Below are 25,312 nucleotides of genomic sequence, written 5' to 3'. Positions count from 1 at the left end.
CGTGTCCCCTATAGGGTAGGTACCCTCACATGTTCTCCCCGTGTCCCCTATAGGGTAGGTACCCTCACATGTTCTCCCCGTGTCCCCCTAGGGTAGGTACCCTCACATGTTCTCCCCGTGTCCCCTAGGGTAGGTACCCTCACATGTTCTCCCCGTGTCCCCTAGGGTAGGTACCCTCACATGTTCTCCCCGTGTCCCCCTAGGGTAGGTACCCTCACATGTTCTCCCCGTGTCCCCCTAGGGTAGGTACCCTCACATGTTCTCCCCGTGTCCCCCTAGGGTAGGTACCCTCACATGTTCTCCCCGTGTCCCCCTAGGGTAGGTACCCTCACATGTTCTCCCCGTGTCTCCCTAGAGTAGGTACCCTCACATGTTCTCCCCGTGTCCCCCTAGGGTAGGTACCCTCACATGTTCTCCCCGTGTCCCCCTAGGGTAGGTACCCTCACATGTTATCCCTGTGTCCCCTAGGGTAGGTACCCTCACATGTTCTCCCCGTGTCCCCTAGGGTAGGTACCCTCACATGTTCTCCCCGTGTCCCCCTAGGGTAGGTACCCTCACATGTTATCCCTGTGTCCCCTAGGGTAGGTACCCTCACATGTTCTCCCCGTGTCCCCCTAGGGTATGTACCCTCACATGTTCTCCCCGTGTCCCCCTAGGGTAGGTACCCTCACATGTTATCCCTGTGTCCCATAGGGTAGGTACCCTCACATGTTCTCCCCGTGTCCCCTAGGGTAGGTACCCTCACATGTTCTCCCCGTGTTCCCTATAGGGTAGGTACCCTCACATGTTCTCCCCGTGTCCCCTAGGGTAGGTACCCTCACATGTTCTCCCCGTGTCCCCCTAGGGTAGGTACCCTCACATGTTCTCCCCGTGTCCCCCTAGGGTAGGTACCCTCACATGTTCTCCCCGTGTCCCCCTAGGGTAGGTACCCTCACATGTTCTCCCCGTGTCCCCTAGGGTAGGTACCCTCACATGTTCTCCCCGTGTCCCCTATAGGGTAGGTACCCTCACATGTTCTCCCCGTGTCCCCTAGGGTAGGTACCCTCACATGTTCTCCCCGTGTCCCCTATAGGGTAGGTACCCTCACATGTTATCCCTGTGTCCCATATAGGGTAGGTACCCTCACATGTTATCCCTGTGTCCCCTATAGGGTAGGTACCCTCACATGTTATCCCTGTGTCCCCTAGGGTATAGTACCCTCACATGTTCTCCCTGTGTCCCCTAGGGTAGGTACCCTCACATGTTCTCCCCGTGTCCCCCTAGGGTAGGTACCCTCACATGTTATCCCTGTGTCCCCTAGGGTAGATACCCTCACATGTTCTCCCCGTGTCCCCTAGGGTAGGTACCCTCACATGTTCTCCCCGTGTCCCCTATAGGGTAGGTACCCTCACATGTTCTCCCCGTGTCCCCCTAGGGTAGGAACCCTCACATGTTCTCCCCGTGTCCCCCTAGGGTAGGTACCCTCACATGTTCTCCCCGTGTCCCCTAGGGTAGGTACCCTCACATGTTCTCCCCGTGTCCCCTAGGGTAGGTACCCTCACATGTTCTCCCCGTGTCCCCTAGGGTAGGTACCCTCACATGTTCTCCCCGTGTCCCCTATAGGGTAGGTACCCTCACATGTTCTCCCCGTGTCCCCTAGGGTAGGTACCCTCACATGTTCTCCCCGTGTCCCCTAGGTATACCCTCACATGTTCTCCCCGTGTCCCCCTAGGGTAGGTACCCTCACATGTTCTCCCCGTGTCCCCTATAGGGTAGGTAGTGGTACCCTCACATGTTATCCCCGTGTCCCCTAGGGTAGGTACCCTCACATGTTCTCCCCGTGTCCCCTATAGGGTAGGTACCCTCACATGTTCTCCCCGTGTCCCCTATAGGGTAGGTAGTGGTACCCTCACATGTTATCCCCGTGTCCCCTAGGGTAGGTACCCTCACATGTTCTCCCCGTGTCCCCTATAGGGTAGGTACCCTCACATGTTCTCCCCGTGTTCCCTATAGGGTAGGTACCCTCACATGTTCTCCCTGTGTCCCATGTACCCTAAGCCCTCAATGAATTGCATTGAATGGGAATTGAATGGGGCTATGGGGTGTTGTGCTAATTCGCTTATTTCCATCGCTCAAAATTATAATTTCTTTGTATATATCCTCTCTTCATAATGTAAATAATATCCCAAGCGGCACACTTTACTACTTCTTTCGATGGAAATAAGCAAATTAGCATAACACCCCATAGCCCCATTCAATTCCCATTCAATGCAATGCAATTCATTGAGGGCTTATGGTAGGGGAAAATAGCCAATAAGGAGTTTTTGCACAAAAAAAAACACCTGGACCTCTTTGGTGGGGACGTAACGACTACAAAGAAAGGTAAGAAAGATAAGAAAGCATTCTAGCATGGAATTCTCCTTTAAGTCAGTTGACACCGGGTGAAAAGCTGGGTCAAAACATCGCAGGGTTAAAAACGTATAAAACACCAAAGCGGTTCGGTCGGCGTTCGTTGGCTGTACGACAGTAGCCCGATAATATTACACAACAAGCGGCCAAATATACATTCTGAGGGTCCTTGACTTGAAAAAAAGGTTCCAGAACCACAGCCTCTGAGAATCCATTAAAATTAATGTTTCAATGCTCATAAATCTCAGTTGTATTTCCCCTCGGTGGGGGGGGGGGGGGGGGGTCGCGACTGCTTGAAAGTGTAATTTATAGATTTAATGCCTTTAACCCAATTTCCTCCCGGAATTTTCCCCAGTGAGGGGGATAACTTTGTAATAATATGCTATTGGCTGTTTGTATTCTTTTTGGAAATAATATAAAAAGATACTCCTGTGGAAAGGCTATATTATTTTTACTTATATTGACCCTATAAACAATTTAGTATTATTTAGTATAATGTAAGGTTTTGCACACTCAAATGGTACCTCGTCAGATAATCCCCACACATTATCCTACAACGACTTCTGTGAACAGACTTCACTGTAGTAGCTTTTCATAAATTATATTTGTAATTATAGGCTGTTCTGCTGTCATGAAAGTTTATAGTTATAGAAATCCAAAGTCCAGCCGTCTGCTGTCCAGCCTCTCCCACCAACCCCTCACTGGGGAGGAAAACAGAAACGGGGCGAGTCTTCTTGCGGCCACTCTTGCGGCCACTCTTACCGCTGATCCACTGCATGCTGCCCCACGACAGAATTACCCATACAGTATACAGTATATAGTATATAGTATCCTCTCCCATACAGTATATAGTATATAGTATCCTCTCCCATACAGTATACAGTGAACTGTGAGCTCGCTTGGCTTACAGTGACTTCGCATCGATACAAACATCCGATAATAAACAGCAGGGTGTGAATTAACTTCCTGATATTGATCAGTACAGGCCCACCGGGGAGCCCACTTTAAGGTCACTTCACCTCCGCTAAGTGGTGGTCAGTCAATGCTTCCTCTGTCACAGCTGTTAGCATAACGAGGCAACGATCTGGTACCACCCATTTATAAAACAAATATGGGCAAATTCACCTTCCAAAGCACTGCTACCCAGGTGTGGAATGCCCTCCCCTCATCGCTCAAAACAAACAAATCACTGGCTTCCTTCAAGACAGGCCTAAACATTCACCTGTCAGCAGGTCAAAGGGAGAGGAGGTGATCGCATCAGCCGCTTTGTGCGAATAATAATCCCCTTCCGATTAACCTTCGGCCCCAACCTGTGAATACTGTATATTTCATGTTTAGAGGAAATGTATACGTTGCCTTAAATTATTATTGTTATATCACTTACTGTTACTATGTTAACTTATTATTCATGTCATGTGTGAGTGGATACTAGGACCCGAATGGAAACAAGGCCGCAAGGTCTTTCTTCGGTGAAATCCTTTTTTGGACAAAAATGCCTGACTGTACTTTGTGCTGTTTGCATTTATGTGAACTCTAGCCTCCCTGGCAGATAGGACATGAACTGTGATCCATGTTCTGTTTTTTTAAAATGGTTTTTAAAATGGTTTAAAATGGTTTTTTATTCTATTAATCCTTTTCATGGATCCCTGTAGTTTTTAGGACTTATTTATTTATACTTAGTATGTCTTGCACTGATAATTTATTATTGTACGAGCCTGTGCTGTCTTTTAACTAGGAGAAACGTAATTTCGTTTTTTTCTGCTGCTACAGTTGGAAATTATGACAAAATAAAGCAATCTTGAATCTTGAATGTTGCCTAATAAAGTATTCAATCAATCAATCAATGTGGGGGTCATTTGAGTGTGCAAAACCTTATACGTATAAATTATACTACATTGTTTGGTAAAGTATAGCATAGCCCTCCCATGAGTATCTTTTCATATGTTTTCACAGCGTGTCGCAGCGCAGAGCTTGTAGATCTGCTATTTTGTAGAATCAGTCATTTGCGATACATTTTCATAAGATTTTAGTCAGCCTAAAACTAGACTAACACGAAAAACAATTCCAGGTGACTAAAACTAATTGGAAGGTATTCAATTCAAAAGACTATATGACTAAAACCTAAAATAGAAATATTAAAAACAACACTCTCGCCCTCCCCACCCCTCACTGGTGGTGCGACATCGGGTAGGAAAAACATGCAGGTACGAGGCTGTACCACTCAAACATCTAAACACAGGGAGGAGGCTGTACCACTCAAACATCTAAACAGACGAGGCTGTACCACTCAAACATCTAAACAGGGAGGAGGCTGTACCACTCAAACATCTAAACAGACGAGGCTGTACCACTCAAACATCTAAACACAGGGAGGAGGCTGTACCACTCAAACATCTAAACACAGGGACGAGGCTGTACCACTCAAACATCTAAACAGAGAGGAGGCTGTACCACTCAAACATCTAAACACAGGGAGGAGGCTGTACCACTCAAACATCTAAACAGAGAGGAGGCTGTACCACTCAAACATCTAAACAGAGAGGAGGCTGTACCACTCAAACATCTAAAAACAGGGACGAGGCTGTACCACTCAAACATCTAAACACAGGGACGAGGCTGTACCACTCAAACATCTAAACACAGGGAGGAGGCTGTACCACTCAAACATCTAAACAGAGTTACGAGGCTGTACCACTCAAACATCTAAACACAGGGAGGAGGCTGTACCACTCAAACATCTAAACAGAGTTACGAGGCTGTACCACTCAAACATCTAAACACAGGGAGGAGGCTGTACCACTCAAACATCTAAACAGAGAGGAGGCTGTACCACTCAAACATCTAAACACAGGGAGGAGGCTGTACCACTCAAACATCTAAACAGGGAGGAGGCTGTACCACTCAAACATCTAAACACAGGGAGGAGGCTGTACCACTCAAACATCTAAACACAGGGAGGAGGCTGTACCACTCAAACATCTAAACAGGGAGGAGGCTGTACCACTCAAACATCTAAACAGAGAGGAGGCTGTACCACTCAAACATCTAAACACAGGGAGGAGGCTGTACCACTCAAACATCTAAACAGAGAGGAGGCTTTACCACTCAAACATCTAAACACAGGGAGGAGGCTGTACCACTCAAACATCTAAACACAGGGACGAGGCTGTACCACTCAAACATCTAAACACAGGGAGGAGGCTGTACCACTCAAACATCTAAACACAGGGACGAGGCTGTACCACTCAAACATCTAAACACAGGGAGGAGGCTGTACCACTCAAACATCTAAACAGACGAGGCTGTACCACTCAAACATCTAAACAGACGAGGCTGTACCACTCAAACATCTAAACAGACGAGGCTGTACCACTCAAACATCTAAAAACAGGGAGGAGGCTGTACCACTCAAACATCTAAACAGAGAGGAGGCTGTACCACTCAAACATCTAAACACAGGGAGGAGGCTGTACCACTCATACATCTAAACACAGGGAGGAGGCTGTACCACTCAAACATCTAAACACAGGGAGGAGGCTGTACCACTCAAACATCTAAACACAGGGAGGAGGCTGTACCACTCAAACATCTAAACACAGAGAGGAGGCTGTACCACTCAAACATCTAAACACAGAGAGGAGGCTGTACCACTCAAACATCTAAACACAGAGAGGAGGCTGTACCACTCAAACATCTAAACACAGGGAGGAGGCTGTACCACTCATACATCTAAACACAGGGAGGAGGCTGTACCACTCAAACATCTAAACAGGGAGGAGGCTGTACCACTCAAACATCTAAACAGGGAGGAGGCTGTACCACTCAAACATCTAAACACAGGGAGGAGGCTGTACCACTCAAACATCTAAACACAGGGACGAGGCTGTACCACTCAAACATCTAAACACAGGGAGGAGGCTGTACCACTCAAACATCTAAACAGAGAGGAGGCTGTACCACTCAAACATCTAAACACAGGGAGGAGGCTGTACCACTCAAACATCTAAACAGAGACGAGGCTGTACCACTCAAACATCTAAACAGACGAGGCTGTACCACTCAAACATCTAAACACAGGGAGGAGGCTGTACCACTCAAACATCTAAACAGGGAGGAGGCTGTACCACTCAAACATCTAAACAGACGAGGCTGTACCACTCAAACATCTAAACACAGGGAGGAGGCTGTACCACTCAAACATCTAAACAGGGAGGAGGCTGTACCACTCAAACATCTAAACAGACGAGGCTGTACCACTCAAACATCTAAACACAGGGAGGAGGCTGTACCACTCAAACATCTAAACAGGGACGAGGCTGTACCACTCAAACATCTAAACAGAGAGGAGGCTGTACCACTCAAACATCTAAACTGAACTGTAGATTGGGGTAGAATTCATGCAGCAACTTTGTCTCTCTCTCTCTCTCTGAGGTCGCGTCCTGATTAGTACGAATCGATATGCCGCGTGCGTACGTATACAAATTACACAGTTGTAATTTGGGCCCCGGGTTTTCCTGAAGCTAATTTATTATTAGTACAATATGGACGAGCTGTCTTCATTCCCTGAATAGATGCCCGTCACGTTTGAGGTACAGGAACCTCAATTAGCCTCGCCAAACAAACACAGTCTCACTCAAACCGTTAAAGGACCACTTCACCTCTTTTCAACCTATCTTCATATAATAGGTCCTCACTAATAATCATGAAAAAAATGGCGCAATTCTTTTTCTACTCGGTCTGTGTCTCATAGGAGGGCTGTGGGCAGTTCAGAAACCGTCTTCCAGTGACGTCATCGATGGGAAATACAAGCTAATAGAAACTGTAGGCTTTTCGAGTCCTGAAAAGTTGCAATGGGAAAATGGAAGCCATCGTTCTCACGATAATGAAAATCTTAAAAAAGAATCTGCCATAATGATGATGTCACTGGAAGACGGTTTCTAAACAGCCCACAGCCCTCCTATGAGACACAGACTGGTTTCTGAACTGCCCACAGCCCTCCTATGAGACACAGACTGGTTTCTGGAGAGGAGAGGAGAGGAGAGGAGAGGAGAGGAGAGGAGAGGAGAGGAGAGGAGAGGAGAGGAGAGGAGAGGAGAGGAGAGGAGAGGAAAAGGGCAGTTGTTTTACAGACGGGTAAAAGGGCAGTTGTTTAACAGATGGGGTAAAAGGGCAGTTGTTTTACAGACGGGGTAAAGGGCAGTTGTTTTACAGACGGGGTAAAGGGCAGGGGCTGAAGCCCCCTTTGATGTCTATGTGTGGGAAAGACCTATTCTACTCGTTTAAAACAACCGAGTGTGACACACAACGACAATATGGTTGTGATTTACACTAAACATTTCTGTATTTCCTGCTGCGTTGGGAAGACACATTAAGACACTAATGCCGAGACAAATCCCTTTGCTAAATGTGTTTAGGACAATAACAGGGTTTTCCATGCTCATTGTGAGTGATTTGTACGTTCTTCATGGCAGCATCGCTCTAGAACACTGGCTGTCACTAATCCAATAATATGTTCTCTGTCGGGTGGAAACCTCATATGTGTCGGCCTGTATATAGAAGTGTTGTGATGAATTGAACATCGTGTAACGTGTAGTAAACCAGTGTAATGCTGCATCAGGGTGTCGTCCTCAGTAACAGTCTCTGTATTGAGTTGTGATGAATTGAACATGGTGGACCCTGTAGTAAACCAGTGTAATGTTTATCAGTGTGTCGTCCAACAGTAACTATAGTCTCTGTATTGAGTTGAGCTTTTATTGTGAAATGAACCCGTTCTGCAAACTGTTAATAAATGCTTCAATCAATCAATGTCCATAAACTGTTACTGTTCGGGATTCAACGTCAAAAACAGCAGATCTACAAGCTCAAAACGCGTCGCTTCGCGCCACGTTTTGAGCTTGTAGATCTGCTATACTATTGATGTTTTGGTGTGACGCTGAAGCGTGATCAAGTTCATTTAGGTGGGAAAAAAAAGAAACAATAGAAGAATATAAAAGGTTTCTGCACAACAGCAACGATATTATAACACATCCCCTCCTGTTACTATCGGCGGGACGGTGAGACCAGTGCCAGGCCAGTGTGCGGAAAAACGCAGAAGAAGAGACCATACTTCCTGCCCGACCCGGAAGTGATATATAGCCCTCCATATTTGAGCCACATCTTCATTCTAAGGCCGTGTGTCGTCGCGCAATAATAGATTCCAGAAACCACATAAGCCGTCTCCTTTCCAGAGCGAAGAAGTAGCGACTCTACTCCGAGTCTAGGGCGGCAACCACCGCCCTATTTCTATTCTAAGCTCCATCTCGAAAGTGATGGAAAAAATAGTCTATGAACAGGTTGAAAAGTATCTTGCCACTAATACATTTTTGTACGAGTTCCAATTTGGTTTCAGAACATCCCACTCCACTGACACATGCCTCCTCTATTTGAGCGACCACATCAAACACCAGGTGGATGCTGGAAAATACTTTTGACAAGAAGCTTAAAGCTATTGGTTTTGATAGCACATCAGTGAGCTGGATGCAATCCTACCTGGAGGGGAGAGAACAGATGGTGGAGGTGAACAGAACACTGTGCCCCCCCCCTCCCAGTGAGCTGTGGCGTCCCACAAGTAAGCATACTAGGGCCTTTACTGTTCCTAATATATGTAAACGACATGACATCAGCTTGTGACCGCAACTTGTTCCTGTTCGCAGACGACTCAGCACTGCTGGTCTCGGACAGGAACAAGCTGCAGGTTGAAAAGACCCTCAGCTCTGAACTCGGTAGAATCTGCACCTGGCTCGCTGATAACAAACTATCCTTACACCTGGGGAAAACTGAATCCATTCTCTTCGGATCTAATAGTAATCTCAGCAAGGCAGATGGCTTCTTGGTTAGAGTGGGTGACGATATTATCACACGGAAGGATAAAATTACCTACCTAGGTTCCATCCTGGAGGCCAATCTTTCCGGTGATAAAATGGCCACCAACGTAATCAAAAAAGTCAATCAAAGAACAAGATTCCTCTACAGGATCTCCTCACTGGTCAACAAAAACACCTTGAAGACCTTAACAGGAGCCCTCGTACAAGGTTTCTTTGACTATGCATCCACCTCTTGGTACCACAGCACCTCAAAGGCCCTTAAAACAAGGCTCCAGACCTCCCAAAACAAACTGGTCAGGCTCCTACTTGGCCTCACCCCCCGAACCCACCTCACCCCTGCCCACTTTGACAGGCTGGAATGGCTTAGGGTCGACGACAGAGTACAGCATCTTGCAATGGGTCTGGTCCACAAGATTCGATACACCACCAAGATACCCATGTACCTGTCTAAATACTTCCTTAATGTAAACGAAGTCCACACCCACAACACCAGAGGGAGTGCAACAAACCATGTACAACCCAGATTCGGCACAAACAAGGGACTAAATTATTTTCGCTCCTATGCCACCAAAATGTGGAACGCCCTACCAACAGTCATTACGACATGTGAATCCCTTGACTCCTTCAAAACTGCTCTCAAAGGGCACCTACGGATGGCTGCAATTCGAAACTGGCCTCTGTAAAAGCTGAATTTTTATCTGCATTGTACTGTGTTTTTGTATGGACGTGGTGTTGGGTGCCTGCACATATGCACACATGGCATCAACGCATGGTGTTGTGTGCAGGCGCCCTACACTTTGTCCTTTTTCTTTTACCCCCCTTTCCCCCTCACTGTATATGTATTTTTTCCCTTTTTGCTTCCTATATGATGAATTCCTGTTCTGTTCTTTAACTACATAGAAGTGTCTATTTGTTTGTCTCTAAATGTTTTGATGAATTGAACAATGTGGACCCTGTTGTAAACAAGTGTAAGGCTTAATTGGGTCGTCCACTCACAGTTAACAGTCTTTGTATTGAGTTTGTGCTTGAAATGTACTGTAATTCTGCAAACTGTTAATAAATATCCCAACCACTACCCAAAGTCCAATGTCCAAAAGAACATAAGGATTATAGACCCATAGCTCTCACTTCAGTGATTATGAAATCACTTGAAAGAATACTGTTACAACATCTTGTCAGTTTAACCAAAGACAAATTCGACCCCAGTCAGTTTGCCTACAAAAAGGGTTGCGGTACAGAGGATGCGGTTGTCACACTGGTCCACTTAATTACAAAACACCTAGATAAGTCAAATAAGAATCATGCGAGAGTGCTATTCTTAGACTTTCCTTCAGCTTTCAACACAATACAGTCTGATATACTAGTGTCAAAAATGGTACAGTTGGAACTGAATCCATACTTAATTCACTGGTATGCTTCTTTTCTTACTAACAGAGTACAGAGGGTGAAAGTGAACACAACCCTCTCATCAGCATTAACTACTAATGTTGGTGCTCCCCAGGGTTGTGTGCAGAGCTCAGCTGTACTTTTCACCCTCTATACTGACAGCTGTCGTATTGAGGAATGCCTGTCTGAATGTCGCACTGACACACCAGACCAATACATTCTAAAATACTCAGATGATACAGTCTTGATCTCTCTCCTAGATAGTTCCAGTGATCCTGGACTGCACCAACACAGAGTAAATAAGGTGGTTGAATGGAGTGATAACAACGCTCTCATCATTAACACAAAAAAGACAGAAGAGATTGTTTTTGGTACACCACCAGAGATACACAGATCCCCCATTACTATTCATGGGGAACCGATCAACCAGGTATGTTCGTACAAATACCCAGGAGTAGTAATAGACCATCTTTTGTCATGGAAAGATCAGATTGATTCAGTGTGTAAGAAAACAAAGCAAATAATCTACTTCCTTCGCCGCCTAAGATCCTTCGGTGCTAGTAGACGGATTCTCCTTTTGTTTTTCACTTCTGTTATTATGAGTGTTCTTCAGTACTGTAGTACTGTACTGTATACTACTGTTATTAATCAGTACTGTAGTACCACCTGGTATGGATGTCTGTCTGCAGCCCTAAAGTCACAACTTCTGCAACAACTGAACATTTATTGTTCAAAGATTGTTGGACAACAACTTCAGAAACTTTATACATCCACATACTGTATGATAACAGCATCCTAAGGTTAGCAAGGAATATCACCTCTAATACTAAGCATGTGTTGTATGGAGAATATAGGCTGCTACCTTCAGGAAGGAGATATGGTGTACCAGCATACAATAAGGTCGTACGGTGCGTGTGTGTGCGTGCGGTGTGTGTGTGTGTGTGTGCGTGCGTACGGTGCATGCGTGCCTTCAAAAGGACTCACCTTCCTCCTCGGAGGACCGTCGCTCCGTTGCCGCCCCACCGTACGTCGGAGGCACCACGGTGCTCTTGGTGAAGATGCCGCTGATGAACTTCAGCATCTTGCGGTCGCCACGGTGCGGCGTGGCTCTCTGGACCGTTCCTCCTCCTCCTCCCCCTCCCCCTCCTCCTCCTCCTCCTCCCACCGCGGGGGAGAGGCCGGGGCCGGCGGGCAGCTCGCTGGTGTCCAGCGTCAGGCTCTGGCCTTTCTTCACCGGAGGTCTGATGGCGGTGGTCTGGAGGAGGACGGCAGGCTGCTGGGACACCGTGGTCTTCATCTTGTCCCCTGCAGCTCCGTCCCGCGTCAGCATGCCTGCAGCGCCCCCCGGGGGGTTTAGTCACAATAACAGCGTTAGAGACACTGCGCAAAAAGCATGGAATACGGATGTTTCTAAAACGGGTAGTCCCAATACTTCATTCTAATTGGCTGGTTACCGTCATGTGACCGGTGTAAATTCCACCGATAACCCACTCCTTCAATCACTTTGTATCATCCTGCAGCCTTGTGGCTGAACTGGGGAAGGGGAGCGCTTGATTGCTTTACAAACACATGCCGTGCGGGGCGTCTATAAAGCACCGCCCGGCTCATATGACTGTGAATGTGTGGCTCCAGGCAGCCCCGTAAAGACATCAAGCGCTATTCTTCCGTCACATATAGGCTACTTGCAGAGCAAAACAAGGAAGTGTTGTGGCTCTGGCTCGCTCGCTCGCTCTGGTGGCGCAAAGCGTAGATACTTTTGTGAATTTAATAGTTTTATTAGGTTGTCTGGGAGGTAGAAGACCCTCCGCTGCGCGTCGGGTCTGCCTACGCCCCCCGCCAGTGTAAAATACCCGGTAACCTGAGACCTCTCGTGGCTTATTGCTTAAGTATATGCTGCTAAACTTGAGGTTCACGGGCAAATCTAGTGCCCATAGTTGCCTTTTAAAGGGGAGGCGTCCAAAGGCATCATGTGGCACTGAGTGAGTTCTTTCCATGCAGTGAGAAATAAGGCTTTGCAGTAGAACGATAACTGTAACTGAACCCCACACAGCTTGAAACCCTGCAGGCCTAAACCCTAAACAATAACCCTAACCCTAAACCCAGGCCTAAACCCTAAACAATAACCCTAACCCTAAACCCAGGCCTAAACCCTAAACAATAACCCTAACCCTAAACCCAGGCCTAAACCCTAAACAATAACCCTAACCCTAAACCCAGGCCTAAACCCTAAACAATAACCCTAAACCTAAACCCAGGCCTAAACCCTAAACAATAACCCTAACCCTAAACCCAGGCCTAAACCCTAAACAATAACCCTAACCCTAAACCCAGGCCTAAACCCTAAACAATAACCCTAACCCTAAACCCAGGCCTAAACCCTAAACAATAACCCTAACCCTAAACCCAGGCCTAAACCCTAAACAATAACCCTAACCCTAAACCCAGGCCTAAACCCTAAACAATAACCCTAACCCTAAACCCAGGCCTAAACCCTAAACAATAACCCTAACCCTAAACCCAGGCCTAAACCCTAAACAATAACCCTAACCCTAAACCCAGGCCTAAACCCTAAACAATAACCCTAACCCTAAACCCAGGCCTAAACCCTAAACAATAACCCTAACCCTAAACCCAGGCCTAAACCCTAAACAATAACCCTAACCCCAGGCCTAAACCCTAAACAATAACCCTAACCCTAAACCCAGGCCTAAACCCTAAACAATAACCCTAACCCTAAACCCAGGCCTAAACCCTAAACAATAACCCTAACCCTAAACCCAGGCCTGAACCCTAAACCCTAAACCATAACCCTAAACCCTAAACCATAACCCTAACCCTAAACCCAGGCCTGGCACTTGCCCGCTCAGCCTGGCCTGGCCTTGAATGCTATTTATCAGAGCTTTTTGATCTCACCCCCCCCCCTGACAAATACCCCATATTACAATTTAAAAAAACGTTGAAAATGACAAACAAACTAATGAAAATCCAAAGCTATAATAATTAATAACGTATTTTTTTTAACCTGTAAATAATTATGAATAATTTGACAATTATAATCATTAACGTTAGTTTGTACCTGTAAATAAATATGAATAATATGATAATTATAATCATTAACGTTAGTTTGTACCTGTAAATAAATATGAATAATATGATAATTATAATCATTAACATTAGTCTGTACCTGTAAACCCTCCGGTGCTGATGGAGTGAGGTCCGGGTCTGATGAGGGTCCCCCGACCCCCGTCGCTGTCTGCCCAGGACGCCCTGGAAGGAGGGAAGGACCTCGTTAACACAATCTTTACATAGGACGCCTCAGACCGTCATAAGGATTGGAACCGAGAGGTGCCTTGGACGTGTGTGGCCGTCCTAGCGCACCCTCAAAGATACGGGGCGAGATAAGAATATTCAGAATTATTCCTATTTATTTTTTTTGGCATTTCGCTTTTCTCTTGCCGTATGCTAACGCTCTGTGCAACTATTAGCTTGTCATTGACTCCCATGTTAGCGCGGCGGAAAGAATGACTCGTATCTCCTAATCCAGGGCGCTCTCCGTGGTGATGAATGGATCGATATGCTGGCGCTTCATTTCTGCTCCTCATCCGTCTCTCCCGCAAAATATGAACGCTTTTTGGATCATATATCGTATAAATTTAAATGATCGTGATGTTTAGGTCAATTTGTCAAGTCAACTTTTTCAGGAAAGTGTTTCCGGTTCATGGCTTTCAGAGTAAAAGCGCTCAGACAACTCCGGCACCCCAGAGCTCCTATTTTGATGCACTTCCAGCACTAAAAGTGTTGGAAGCTTATTGATACCGGGTACTGGATAAGCCCAAAGCTTATTGATACCGGGTACTGGATAAGCCCAAAGCGTATTGATACCGGGTACTGGATAAGCCCAAAGCTTATTGATACCGGGTACTGGATAAGCCCAAAGCTTATTGATACCGGGTACTGGATAAGCCCAAAGCTTATTGATACCGGGTACTGGATAAGCCCAAAGCTTATCGATACCGGGTACTTGTCCCATTTTTAATATAAACATTTTCTTGCTATGCTTTCTATTTCCTTTTTTATTTTGTATTGAGTGGTTTAAGAGTGACATCTGTCGGCAGTAGTGGTCACGCGCAAAGATAGGCTCACATGCGCATGCGAGGACTGGCTGCGGTTCAGAAGGACGATGGACATTGTTGTTGATGGGTGTTGTGGAGCTGTCGATTACCTAGCAGAAACTAGCCACTAGCTGAAACTAACGTGTGAGTTTAATAAATGTGTTTCAAATATGCTCGAGTAAGTCACTGTCTCACCCGTCGATAACCCCTTTGCGGAAGGAGTTGCTAAAGTTGAGGTGTAATTTAGTAAAACCGTACAGTACTCGATAAGCTTGTTAATGTTTTTTTTATTTGCGGGTATCGGGTATCGAGCTTCATCCCTACCTGTAAGGACCCCCAGTCACTGTGGGAGATGACTGGTGGTCCCCGGAGCCTCTGTAGGGCCCTCCCAGGGTCCCAGAGGTCACTGTGGGAGATGACTGGTGGTCCCCGGAGCCTCTGTAGGGCCCTCCCAGGGTCCCAGAGGTCACTGTGGGAGATGACTGGTGGTCCCCCATTCCTCTGTACCCTCCCGGGGTCCCAGAGGTCACTGTGGGAGATGACTGGTGGTCCCCCATTCCTCTGTACCCTCCCGGGGTCCCAGAGGTCACTGTGGGAGATGACTGGTGGTCCCCAGTGGTGCGCTGGTGGTGGGGGTCCCTGTCCCTCTGATGGTCCAACGTCTTGGTGGGCGGGGGTCCCTGACCGCTGGGGTCTCTCCTGTCCCGAGGACTGTGTCACCATTGATTACAACATTTAAAGGGTTAGTTCAGATTCATTGGACTTAAAGGAGAATTCCATACTAAAAGGCACTTCAAGGAATTGAATGGGGCTATGGGGTGTTATAGCTAATTCGCTTATTTCCATCGCTCAAAATTATAATTTCTTTGTATATATCCTCTCTTCATAATGTAAATAATATCCCAAGCGGCAACACTTTACTACTTCTTTCGATGGAAATAAGCGAACTAGCACAACACCCCATAGCCCCATTCAATTCCCATTCAATTCAATGCAATTCATTGAGGGCTTATGGTAGGGAAAATAGCCAATAAGGAGTTTTTGCACAAAATAACACAACACTTACAAAGAAAGGTAAGAAAGATAAGAAAGCATTCTAGCATGGAATTCTCCTTTAAAGCTGTAGGAAATACTTGACATTAATGGAGTTGTTGCAAAGGTATAGACTAGAGCGTCGCAGTCCCTCCCCCTTTCAGAACAACGAGTGGCCCAGGAAATTAATCCCAATGCATTTTTCCAATAGGCATTTCTTATTTTTTTTAATTTAAAGACCTTTTAAGCGTCGTACGAAGCCAACTCTTGTCGTGACAAATCATGACAACAAACACAATTCTTCGGGCCAAACAAAGAATTCGAAAGTAGAAAAAAAAACGGCAGGTTGCAACACTTTTTTTTGTTGTTTTTCTTCTTTGTAATTCTTTGTTTGGTCCAAAATATTGTGTGTGTTGTCATGATTTGTCACGACAAGAGTTGGTTTCGTACGACGCTTAAAAGGTCTTTAAATAAATTAATTTAAGAAATGCCTATGTGTTCCTTGCGTGCCCGCTGTCGAGTCGGGTCGGACCCACGGTTGTCCAGAACCGTGCAGGGTCCGTGGGACCCAACCTAAATTAGATGCGATTTAGAGAATAATTATATCATAATAACAATTGTGACAGAGAGAGCCTCACCTGTCCCACCAGCACACCGTGGCGTCCCCGCCGCCCCCTCCCCCGCTGTGGGCGGCGTGGTGCGACGATGACCTCATGGGGAGGTCCCCGCCCCCTCCCCCTCCCCCGCTGTGGGTGTGGTGTGACGATGACCTCATCAGGAGGTCGGGCCGCTGCAGGGATGGGATGGAGACCGGCAGACTGCAGCGCGACCGGCCGGGGCTCGGGTCCACGGAGGAGGAGGGGTCCTGGGGTTGGGGAGGGGACATGGGTTAGGGAGGGGACATGGGTCATGGGTTAGTACAGGATCTCCTCATTGGTCAACAAAAACACCTTGAAGACCTTAACAGGAGGCTCCGGGGACCACCAGTCACCAATCAGTGTGTTTAGAGTGGAATAATAAATATTTATCTTATAATAAGAGCGTACAGAATGTCACTAACATGACTCTGTATGAGGGACTACCGAGGGTGAGCCAGAAAATAGCAGCCAGGAGAATGAGACTAGCAGGACACTGCCAAAGACATCAAGAACTGCCAGCCAGCAAACTGGTGCTCTGGGAACCAACACACGGCCATCGATCACGAGGACGCCCCGTGCTAACATACGTGGATATACTCAAGAGCGATGCAGGAGTGCAAAGTACCAACGAACTGGCCGGATGTATGGAGAACCGAGATGACTGGAGACGACGATGGAGGGCTCGTCTGAGGACGACCTAGAGAGAGAGAGAATGACTCTTTACGGGACTGTTTCATCCAGCAGAGAGAGGGTTAAATTATCGTTGTTCGGCAGTAAAACGGTGGCGCTGAATTTGCAGCTCCACAAAAATCTACTTCCTCCCGGTGTACAGTAGGGTGTACAGTGACTGTACAGTACGACATTTCACCATACGATTATCGCGAGTGTTTTCTTTACCAGGACAAAACCATCATTTAGCCCAAAATATTCATGTGCACTCCCGGCTTATATGAGACGATATAACAATGAACCTTCTACGACGGTGCCGACACGTTCGGTCGCACATCGCCCTATATCAAGGCGTCTTATTGGTAACGAGTGTAGAGCGTCGCAGTCCCTCCCCCTTTCAGAACGACGAGTGGCCCAGGAAATGAATCCCAATGCATTTTTCCCTCATAGGCATTTCTTAAAGTATTTATTTAAAGACGGTGACGCCGCGGACAAAGCCAACTCGGATCGTGACAAATCATGACAATGAACACAATGTTTTGGGGCCGATCAAATAACTTATAAGAAGAAAAACAAAACAAATAGTGTTGCCTTTATTTTCTTCTTTCTAATGATTTGATCGGCCCAAAAACATTGTGTTCATTGTCATGATTTGTCACGATCCGAGTTGGCTTTGTAACCGCGGCGTAACCGTCTTTAAATAAATACTTTAAGAAATGCCTATGAGCCTCCACGCGCTACGTCCAACCAGGGAAACTCCCCCCTGTCAGGTGTAAAGGAGCAACTTGGACACTCGGGCATGAAGGAAGCATGAGTTAAGTCCGTTGCTCTCCCCAGGTTGGCGGAGGGTGTGTAGAGCCCAGGATCACAGTAGATGATTGACACAGGGGTGAAAAATGGGTTACAAAATCGTGGGATAAAAATTATATCTAAAAGAAAAAGAAATGCCTATGAAGGAAAATGAACGGCGATTTCTTTTCCGGGTCTCTCGAGGGGGGGCGGGACTGCGACTCTCTATTATCGGGCGGTGTCTAGTATGTCTACTGTACCTGTGACGATGCCACGATGGAGACCGGCAGGCTGCAGCGCTGTGAGCGGCTGGCGTTGGTCTCCGCGGCACCATCCGGTGGCGTCATGGAGGCGGGCAGGCTGCAGCGTGAGCGCCGCCCCCCCACCCCCCCGCCCCCGCCTCCTCCTCCTCCGTTCAGCCCCTTCAGGGACAGCAGCGGCGTGGGAGCCGCCAGCGGGACGTTCCCGCCGTAGAGCTCCGTCTGAGGCCGCGGCGTTACGTCCGACGGCGCCCGGTGGGCTACGCCCCCCTCCCTGTCCCCCCTGCGTACCCCGCCCCCCTCCCCCCCTCCTCCTCCTCCCTCAGAGGAGGAGGAGGGGGAGGGGGAGGGGGAGGCCCCCGCCACAGAAGACGATGCTCTCATCGGGTCTTTGATGACGACGGCGGGAGGAGGAGGAGGAGGAGGCGGGGCGACGAAAGAGCCCTTTTTTCTACTCGTGCGGATAATCACTGCGTCTTTGGAGGCTCTGCCGTGATTGGTCGGCCTCGTCTCGTCCTCCCGGGCGGGGCCGCCGCCGCCGCCATGACGCTCCTTCTGCGCCGTGGGGGCGGGGTCTCCTCCCGAGGTCTCCTCCCCGACGCGCGTTGCTCCACCAATCACCTCCTCCCTGTGTGTGGCTCCACCAATCACCTCCTCAGCAACGCGTGTAGCTCCACCAATCACCTCCTCAGCAACGTGTGTGGCTCCACCAATCACGTCCTCAGCGACACATGTAGCTCCACCAATCACCTCCTCAGCAACGCGTGTAGCTCCACCAATCACCTCCTCAGCAACGTGTGTGGCTCCACCAATCACCTCCTCCCCAAAGCGTGCGGAGGAGGCGATTGGTGGAGCAGGTATTTCAGGTATTATTTCCACCATTTCGTCCGCCCTCCCATTGAACTCATGCTCATGTTTCTCAGGACCCCGTCCCTCCTCTTCCTCCTCCTCCTCCTCTCTCCCCAGGAGAGCGCTGCTAACGTCGTTGGGGGTGGGGTTAGGGGGCCCCCCCTCCTCCTCCCCCTCCTCCCCCTCGTCAGAGGACAGTGCCTCCACCTTCACCAGGGTGAGGGAGATGAGGTAGGTGGTGGTGGTGCGTTTGGGTAGCTCGCCCATGGCTGGCGGTGGCGTCAGAGGCAGCACGACAGGTACAGCTACAGCTCCTCGCCGATAGAGGAGCGCCCGCGGACAGAAGACCCTCCCCCGGAGGAGACCGCCGCGGCATGACGGTGAGGACGAGCCGCCATCTTGGCCAAAAAAAAGCAGGAAGGAAGAGAAGCTGGATGGAGGGAGGGAGAGAGAAAAGGAGAGTGTATTAAGAAATCACACCCGTGTGAATTGAGGGGCCGCTGTTCTGTCTGGCATTGGCAGCCCATTCATCCAAACAGAAAAGTCCTCTCTAATAGTATTAAACGTTAAACTCAACATTGCAGCTGTTACGGAAAGCTTGAAATCCGCACTGTAGACTGTATGTTATTATGAGCTACTTTGTGTCCTTGCAGGTGATTATTTTTATTATAAGTGCTGGAGTTTGGAAGCGCTCGTTATATATCACTCAACTGCCCTGTGTGTCTGCGTACCACCTGTTTTGAATTAGCACATATAATGCAGGAGGCAGCAGGACAAATATTGCTTTACTGAAAACTTTAGCCCAAGGTGCTATTAACACCTTGTTGTCCCTAAACTATACTTTGCCCGTTTTTTAAATAGTTTAACTAGCCGATCTACGACGCATTGTGGGCTTGTAGATCTACGACACATTGTGGGCTTGTAGATCTACGACACATTGTGGGCTTGTAGATCTGTACGACTAATTGTAGATTGGCTATTTTAACTATTCAAAAATGTTTTTAAAATAGTAGAAAAATAAATAAAAAATAATAATAATACAAATTATGAAAAAAAGGCAAAGTAGTTTATAGGGTTAGCATAACATTGAGCCAGACAGACTGGCTGGAATTATGCAACAGGGTCTATTAAAAAGAGGGTGCTTGGTCCATGCATTCTCTCTCTCTCTCTCTCTCTCTGAACATATAAAGTGAATGAGGCTCTACCGACGTGACTTATTCATTTATGTATACAGGCTATTTGCTCAGCTACCCAAATTCAACCCTTTCTTACCTTTATTAATTATTGTTGTCGACGCTGACGAAGACTATTTAGCTGTCCGTCCGTCCGTCCGTCCGTCCGTCCACTCCATTCACCGTGGCGTTCATGTCCAGTTGTGTAGGCTACATGCTGGACTGAGGTCTGCGTGCTTCCATCACATCCTTCCGTCTGTGTGTGTGTGTGTGTGTGTGTGTGTGTGTGTGTGTGTGTGTGTGTGTGTGTGTGTGTGTGTGTGTGTGTGGAGGCTATTAGCTCTATGCCTCATGAATATCAAACGGAATATCATCAAACCAGGGGGAAGAGAGAGAGAGAGAGAGAGAGAGAGAGAGAGAGAGAGAGAGAGAGAGAGAGAGAGAGAGAGAGAGAGAGAGAGAGACAGAGAGAGAGAGAGAGAGAGAGAGAGAGAGACAGAGAGAGAGAGAGAGAGAGAGCAGCGGTTGATCACGTAGAGGTAAAAAAAAAAAGATGAACAGCAAAAACAGGTTCAGAAATTAAGAAAACAAAATGATAATCAAAGCCTTCATATAAATAACAATTAAAAGGATAATGAAAAGCCTTCCGAGCAGGAAATCCGTTCACACGCAGCGCGTGTGTGTGTGTGTGTGTGTGTCAGCCTGCAGCCATCAGCTGGATGGATGCAGTCAGTCAGCGACACTAGCATGCATGCGATGCAAAACACGCACTAATGTCGCGCGCACGCAGGAGGAGAAACACACGCACGCTGCCTCCTGCAAAAAAAACAAAAACAACGTGTTGTTAAATTAATCCATGATCCTCCTTCAGGCCGCGTGCCGTACGTGGAATACAGGGAGTGTGTGCGTGCGTGCAGGGTGCACGTACGTTACGTGACCGTGCGCGGAATGAACGTGTATGTATGGATGTGATCAGATCTGCTAGCCTCTCTCTATAGCAGCCGATAGGCTAGTCTGGAGAACCCGTAGCGTGGCCGTGATGCGCGTGCGTTCATCCTTCCATCCATGTGTGTGTGTGTGTGTGTGTTGTGTGTGTGTGTGTGTGAGAGATGCTAAGATGTGTGTGTGGAGACTGTAGAAGAAGCGATCCTCTCGGTCACCGCATCCTCTCTCGCTCTCTCTCTCTCTCTCTCTCTCTCTCCGACGTGTGTGTGTGTGTGTGTGTCTCTCTCATCCAATGGATTCTTCTTTGCAAAAATTGCATGTGACGTCCCGTACCCCCCCTCCATGATCCCCCCCTATCGGGGATGGAGGGGAGGGGGGGGGGGGGGGTAACTGAATGATCAACTGAACGACCACCTAATCAACGCATATTAAATATAGTCTTTGTAAATTATAACCGCTCCTCCTATCCAGCAGAACAACAAACGCTCCCAACTGATATCTCAAGGTTGTTTATTTCCCCAAGACAACGTGAAAAACTGCAACACAAAACATAACAATATTATTTTTAAACACAATGAATTAAACATGAAATATGAATGTCCTTGTTGTCAGTCAATCATGACGTCCGTATTATACGTAAACAAACAATGAAACGATCGACAGACTTACACCACACTGTTTACAAACAAAGAAAACACCAACATGTGACATACCGTGTGCGCCTTCTGCAGATTATTGTAGGAGAGCTACGACGTTATCTTCTCTTATATTCTTTATTTAAGGACACTCTTTTTAGACGTGGGAAGAGCTCCTTATTGCACCACTGAAACTCAGCTTGTTGTGACTGAGTTCGGCTCACACAGGTGCAATGAATCAATGCTGCCTCACTCTAATCACAGGGCTCTGCTCCTGCATGCATGCCCTTCCAGGTCATAATGAACGGCAATAAATGACCAGGCACCACACACACAGCATACAAATACAGCGTCCAAACTGTTCATTTGAGGGACAGAAGTAGGCTAGTGTCCCACTTGTCCCACACAAGCGATACTGGGGTACGGGGTTAGTAAGTTACTACTTGAGTTGCAATTAAATGCCTTGATGTCATATTCAAACCATAGGCCTATATTAGCTATAATTTATAAACTCCTCTGGTGTTTTACATTTTGTTTTAAAAATCATGCTATATTTTTATGCTATTTTAACAGGCTTAAAAACACATCTTGCACGAAGAGACAATGAGAGAGCTTTGCCATTGTTTTATCATTTTAACTACTTGTGTTTTATTGTATTCTATTTTTGCCCAGTGAAGCACTTTGAGCTGCATTTATGTATGAAAGGTGCTATACAAATAAAGTTTATTATTATTATTATTTACAACAGAAGGCCAACTATTGGGGGACTTAACTATTAGGGGCATTTGGACACTGCCTGTCAGTCACAATGTGGGACAGACAGGGGTCTCAATTTGTGGGACGCCTGAAAAGTCTTGGAAATGAGGGACTGTCCCACGCAAAGAGGGACATCTGGTCACCCTAAATATGTACCCAAATAAACATACATACAATGTTCACATATTATTATCCATTTTCAGAAAGGTAAGCAATAATAATAATAGAATATTACAAAAATACCCATCGCTGGGAGGGACAGCTACACTGACTGCCCCCAAAATACAGTGATTTATTACTGCTTTGATGAACTATTTATAGGCTGTAGAAATCTGTATTTTTCTTATTAATTGAACCCAATAAGTGTCGCATCATTTATTTTATATTATTGACCTTTGAAACCAACCAAAACAATAATACCTTTTGTTCCCCTTTTTGTTTGTATTCTTAACCCATTCTAGGCGGGAACCCCTTTTGGTGTTAGCATTACGTTATGCTTTAGCTATTGAAAAATTAGCAGACCCTACAAGCTACGAGCTTGTAGGGTCTGCTATTTTTTTTTAATCGAAGAACGACTGACATAGAAACATGGCTTTTTCAGAAAACTGTCATTTTCAAACAGACATTTTTTTAATCTGATCTCAGGTCAGAATGGGTTAAATAGCAACTCTAGGTTTGCATTATTTGAATTGGAGGCTTAAGTTTTTGTCAGACACTTCTTTCCTAAGTTTTCTTTCCTTTCCTCCTTTTTCTCTTCCTTTTCTTTGTTCCTTCCTGACAGTCTGGCATCCTCTAGCTGTCCAGGCTGTGGATACACATCAGAAATGATGACGACGTTCTTCTCCCGTCCTCCTACTTCAGTGGAGTTCTTGGATGCTTAATATCTTTTCCTTCTTTTTTCAGCTTCTTCCTAGTTTCCTCCTCTTGTGGTGGTACCGAGCTCTCTCGGCCAAGCTACACCAGGCAATTGTGCGCGCGTGCGTATGCGTTTACTGCGCGCATTTACTGCGAGCGTACAGTGCGTTTGGACAGGACCAATATATGTCAATGATACCAGCTACACCAGACGCACGGATACCGCGGGCCATCCTACGCGTGCTCTAAAAAAATAGGATCGGTTCTAATTTTTTTACGTGCGTATCTATATATCCTCCCGGAAGGTCCCGCACAAACCTCCCGCGCGTCTGACAGATCGATGTAGCCAGGACATTTGGCTTACGCACGTTTAGAGTAATCGCGCGAGAGAAAAGCCTGGTGTAGCTCGGCCGTCAGTGCCACACTCAGCCTTCCTTTTGGCCATCACTGTACCGTACTGTACTGTACCGTACTTGGCCTCTTCAGGGTTCCATGTTTTGAGCGTGCACCCGTTGAGCATCCGACCACACTCCAGCCTAGGTCAGTCTTCACCGCGTATGGCTTATAATCTTCCCCATCTATTACTATTATTCTTGGTTTCAGTGCGCACAATCATAGCCAATTAGGAGTCCTACTGTATATACAGGACAGTCCAACAGATCAGGCATCTCCTCAGACATACTGAGAAGAAGGTGAGTCCAGCGCGTCGCTGTTTCTCTATAGTGGGAATACTGTTTTCCTCCATTTGGGATGTATTCTCGAGTATTATGCCGGTGGCAAGTCAATGCTCTCCTTTGAGAAGTATAGCCTCTTGACTGGCTCTGGTGCTGGAAGTTTATTCAGCGTCAGGTCATCTCTTGTTTGTTCTCAGTGGAAGGAAGGATTGGCGAACTGCGAGGTGCCTTGATCACATGGAGTGCCACTCCGTTTATTATTTTTATTATTTGCTGGTTCCACATCCCTTCTTTGGGTATTCAGCTTCAATTCCTCTTCAACATAAGTGTTATATTCAGCTTCTAAAGCTCCCACGTCTCTCGGTTTCTCCAATTTACTCAACTTCCTTAAATTCTGACGGAACGGAAGCTCCGATCATGAGTAAAATATAAACGCTTCCGTCGTACAGTCTGGAGCAACGGAAGCTCTGATCACGAGTAAAATATAAACGCTTCCGTCGTACAGTCTGGAGCAACGGCAGCTCTGATCACGAGTAAAATATAAACGCTTCCGTCGTACAGTCTGGAGCAACGGCAGCTCTGATCATGAGTAAAATATAAATGCTTCCGTCGTACAGTCTGGAGCAACGGCAGCTCTGATCATGAGTCTAATATAAATGCTTCCGTCGTACAGTCTGGAGCAACGGAAGCTCTGATCATGAGTCAAATATAAATGCTTCCGTCGTACAGTCTGGAGCAACGGAAGCTCCGATCATGAGTAAAATATAAATGCTTCGGTCGTACAGTCTGGAGCAACGGAAGCTCTGATCATGAGTAAAATATAAATGCTTCCGTCGTACAGTCTGGAGCAACGGAAGCTCTGATCATGAGTAAAATATAAATGCTTCCGTCGTACAGTCTGGAGCAACGGAAGCTCTGATCATGAGTAAAATATAAATGCTTCCGTCGTACAGTCTGGAGCAACGGAAGCTCTGATCATGAGTAAAATATAAACGCTTCCGTCGTACAGTCTGGAGCAACGGAAGCTCTGATCATGAGTAAAATATAAACGCTTCCGTCGTACAGTCTGGAGCAACGGCAGCTCTGATCACGAATAAAATATAAATGCTTGCGTCGTACAGTCTGGAGCAACGGAAGCTCTGATCATGAGTAAAATATAAACGCTTCCGTCGTACAGTCTGGAGCAACGGAAGCTCTGATCACGAATAAAATATAAATGCTTGCGTCGTACAGTCTGGAGCAACGGAAGCTCTGATCATGAGTAAAATATAAACGCTTCCGTCGTACAG

The 25,312-nt window shown here is 46.9% G+C and overlaps 1 protein-coding gene across 1 annotated transcript in view; it reads right to left on the bottom strand.

Moving 5' to 3' along the window:
• The window catches only part of LOC308326001 (uncharacterized protein), a gene marked incomplete at both ends in the record, with an annotated part of 57,527 nt that extends 33,658 nt beyond the window's left edge, over positions 1-23,869 (bottom strand). Inside the window, 8 exons of the mRNA XM_080778808.1 lie at positions 11,622-11,718; positions 11,803-11,969; positions 13,822-13,904; positions 15,074-15,460; positions 16,420-16,646; positions 18,138-18,359; positions 18,504-19,416; positions 23,823-23,869. Of these exons, the coding sequence (XP_080634934.1) occupies positions 11,622-11,718; positions 11,803-11,969; positions 13,822-13,904; positions 15,074-15,460; positions 16,420-16,646; positions 18,138-18,359; positions 18,504-19,416; positions 23,823-23,869 (2,143 nt within the window). The remainder of the gene's footprint in view (positions 1-11,621; positions 11,719-11,802; positions 11,970-13,821; positions 13,905-15,073; positions 15,461-16,419; positions 16,647-18,137; positions 18,360-18,503; positions 19,417-23,822) is intronic.
• Positions 23,870-25,312: the final 1,443 nt, after the last annotated feature.

The sequence above is a fragment of the Protomyctophum bolini genome, assembly GCF_963924005.1.
Source record: "Protomyctophum bolini genome assembly, chromosome: 2".
Classification (NCBI taxonomy): domain Eukaryota; kingdom Metazoa; phylum Chordata; class Actinopteri; order Myctophiformes; family Myctophidae; genus Protomyctophum; species Protomyctophum bolini.
The sequence above is the reverse complement of the archived record's forward strand: the minus strand, read 5'-3'. Positions and strand labels throughout refer to the sequence as shown.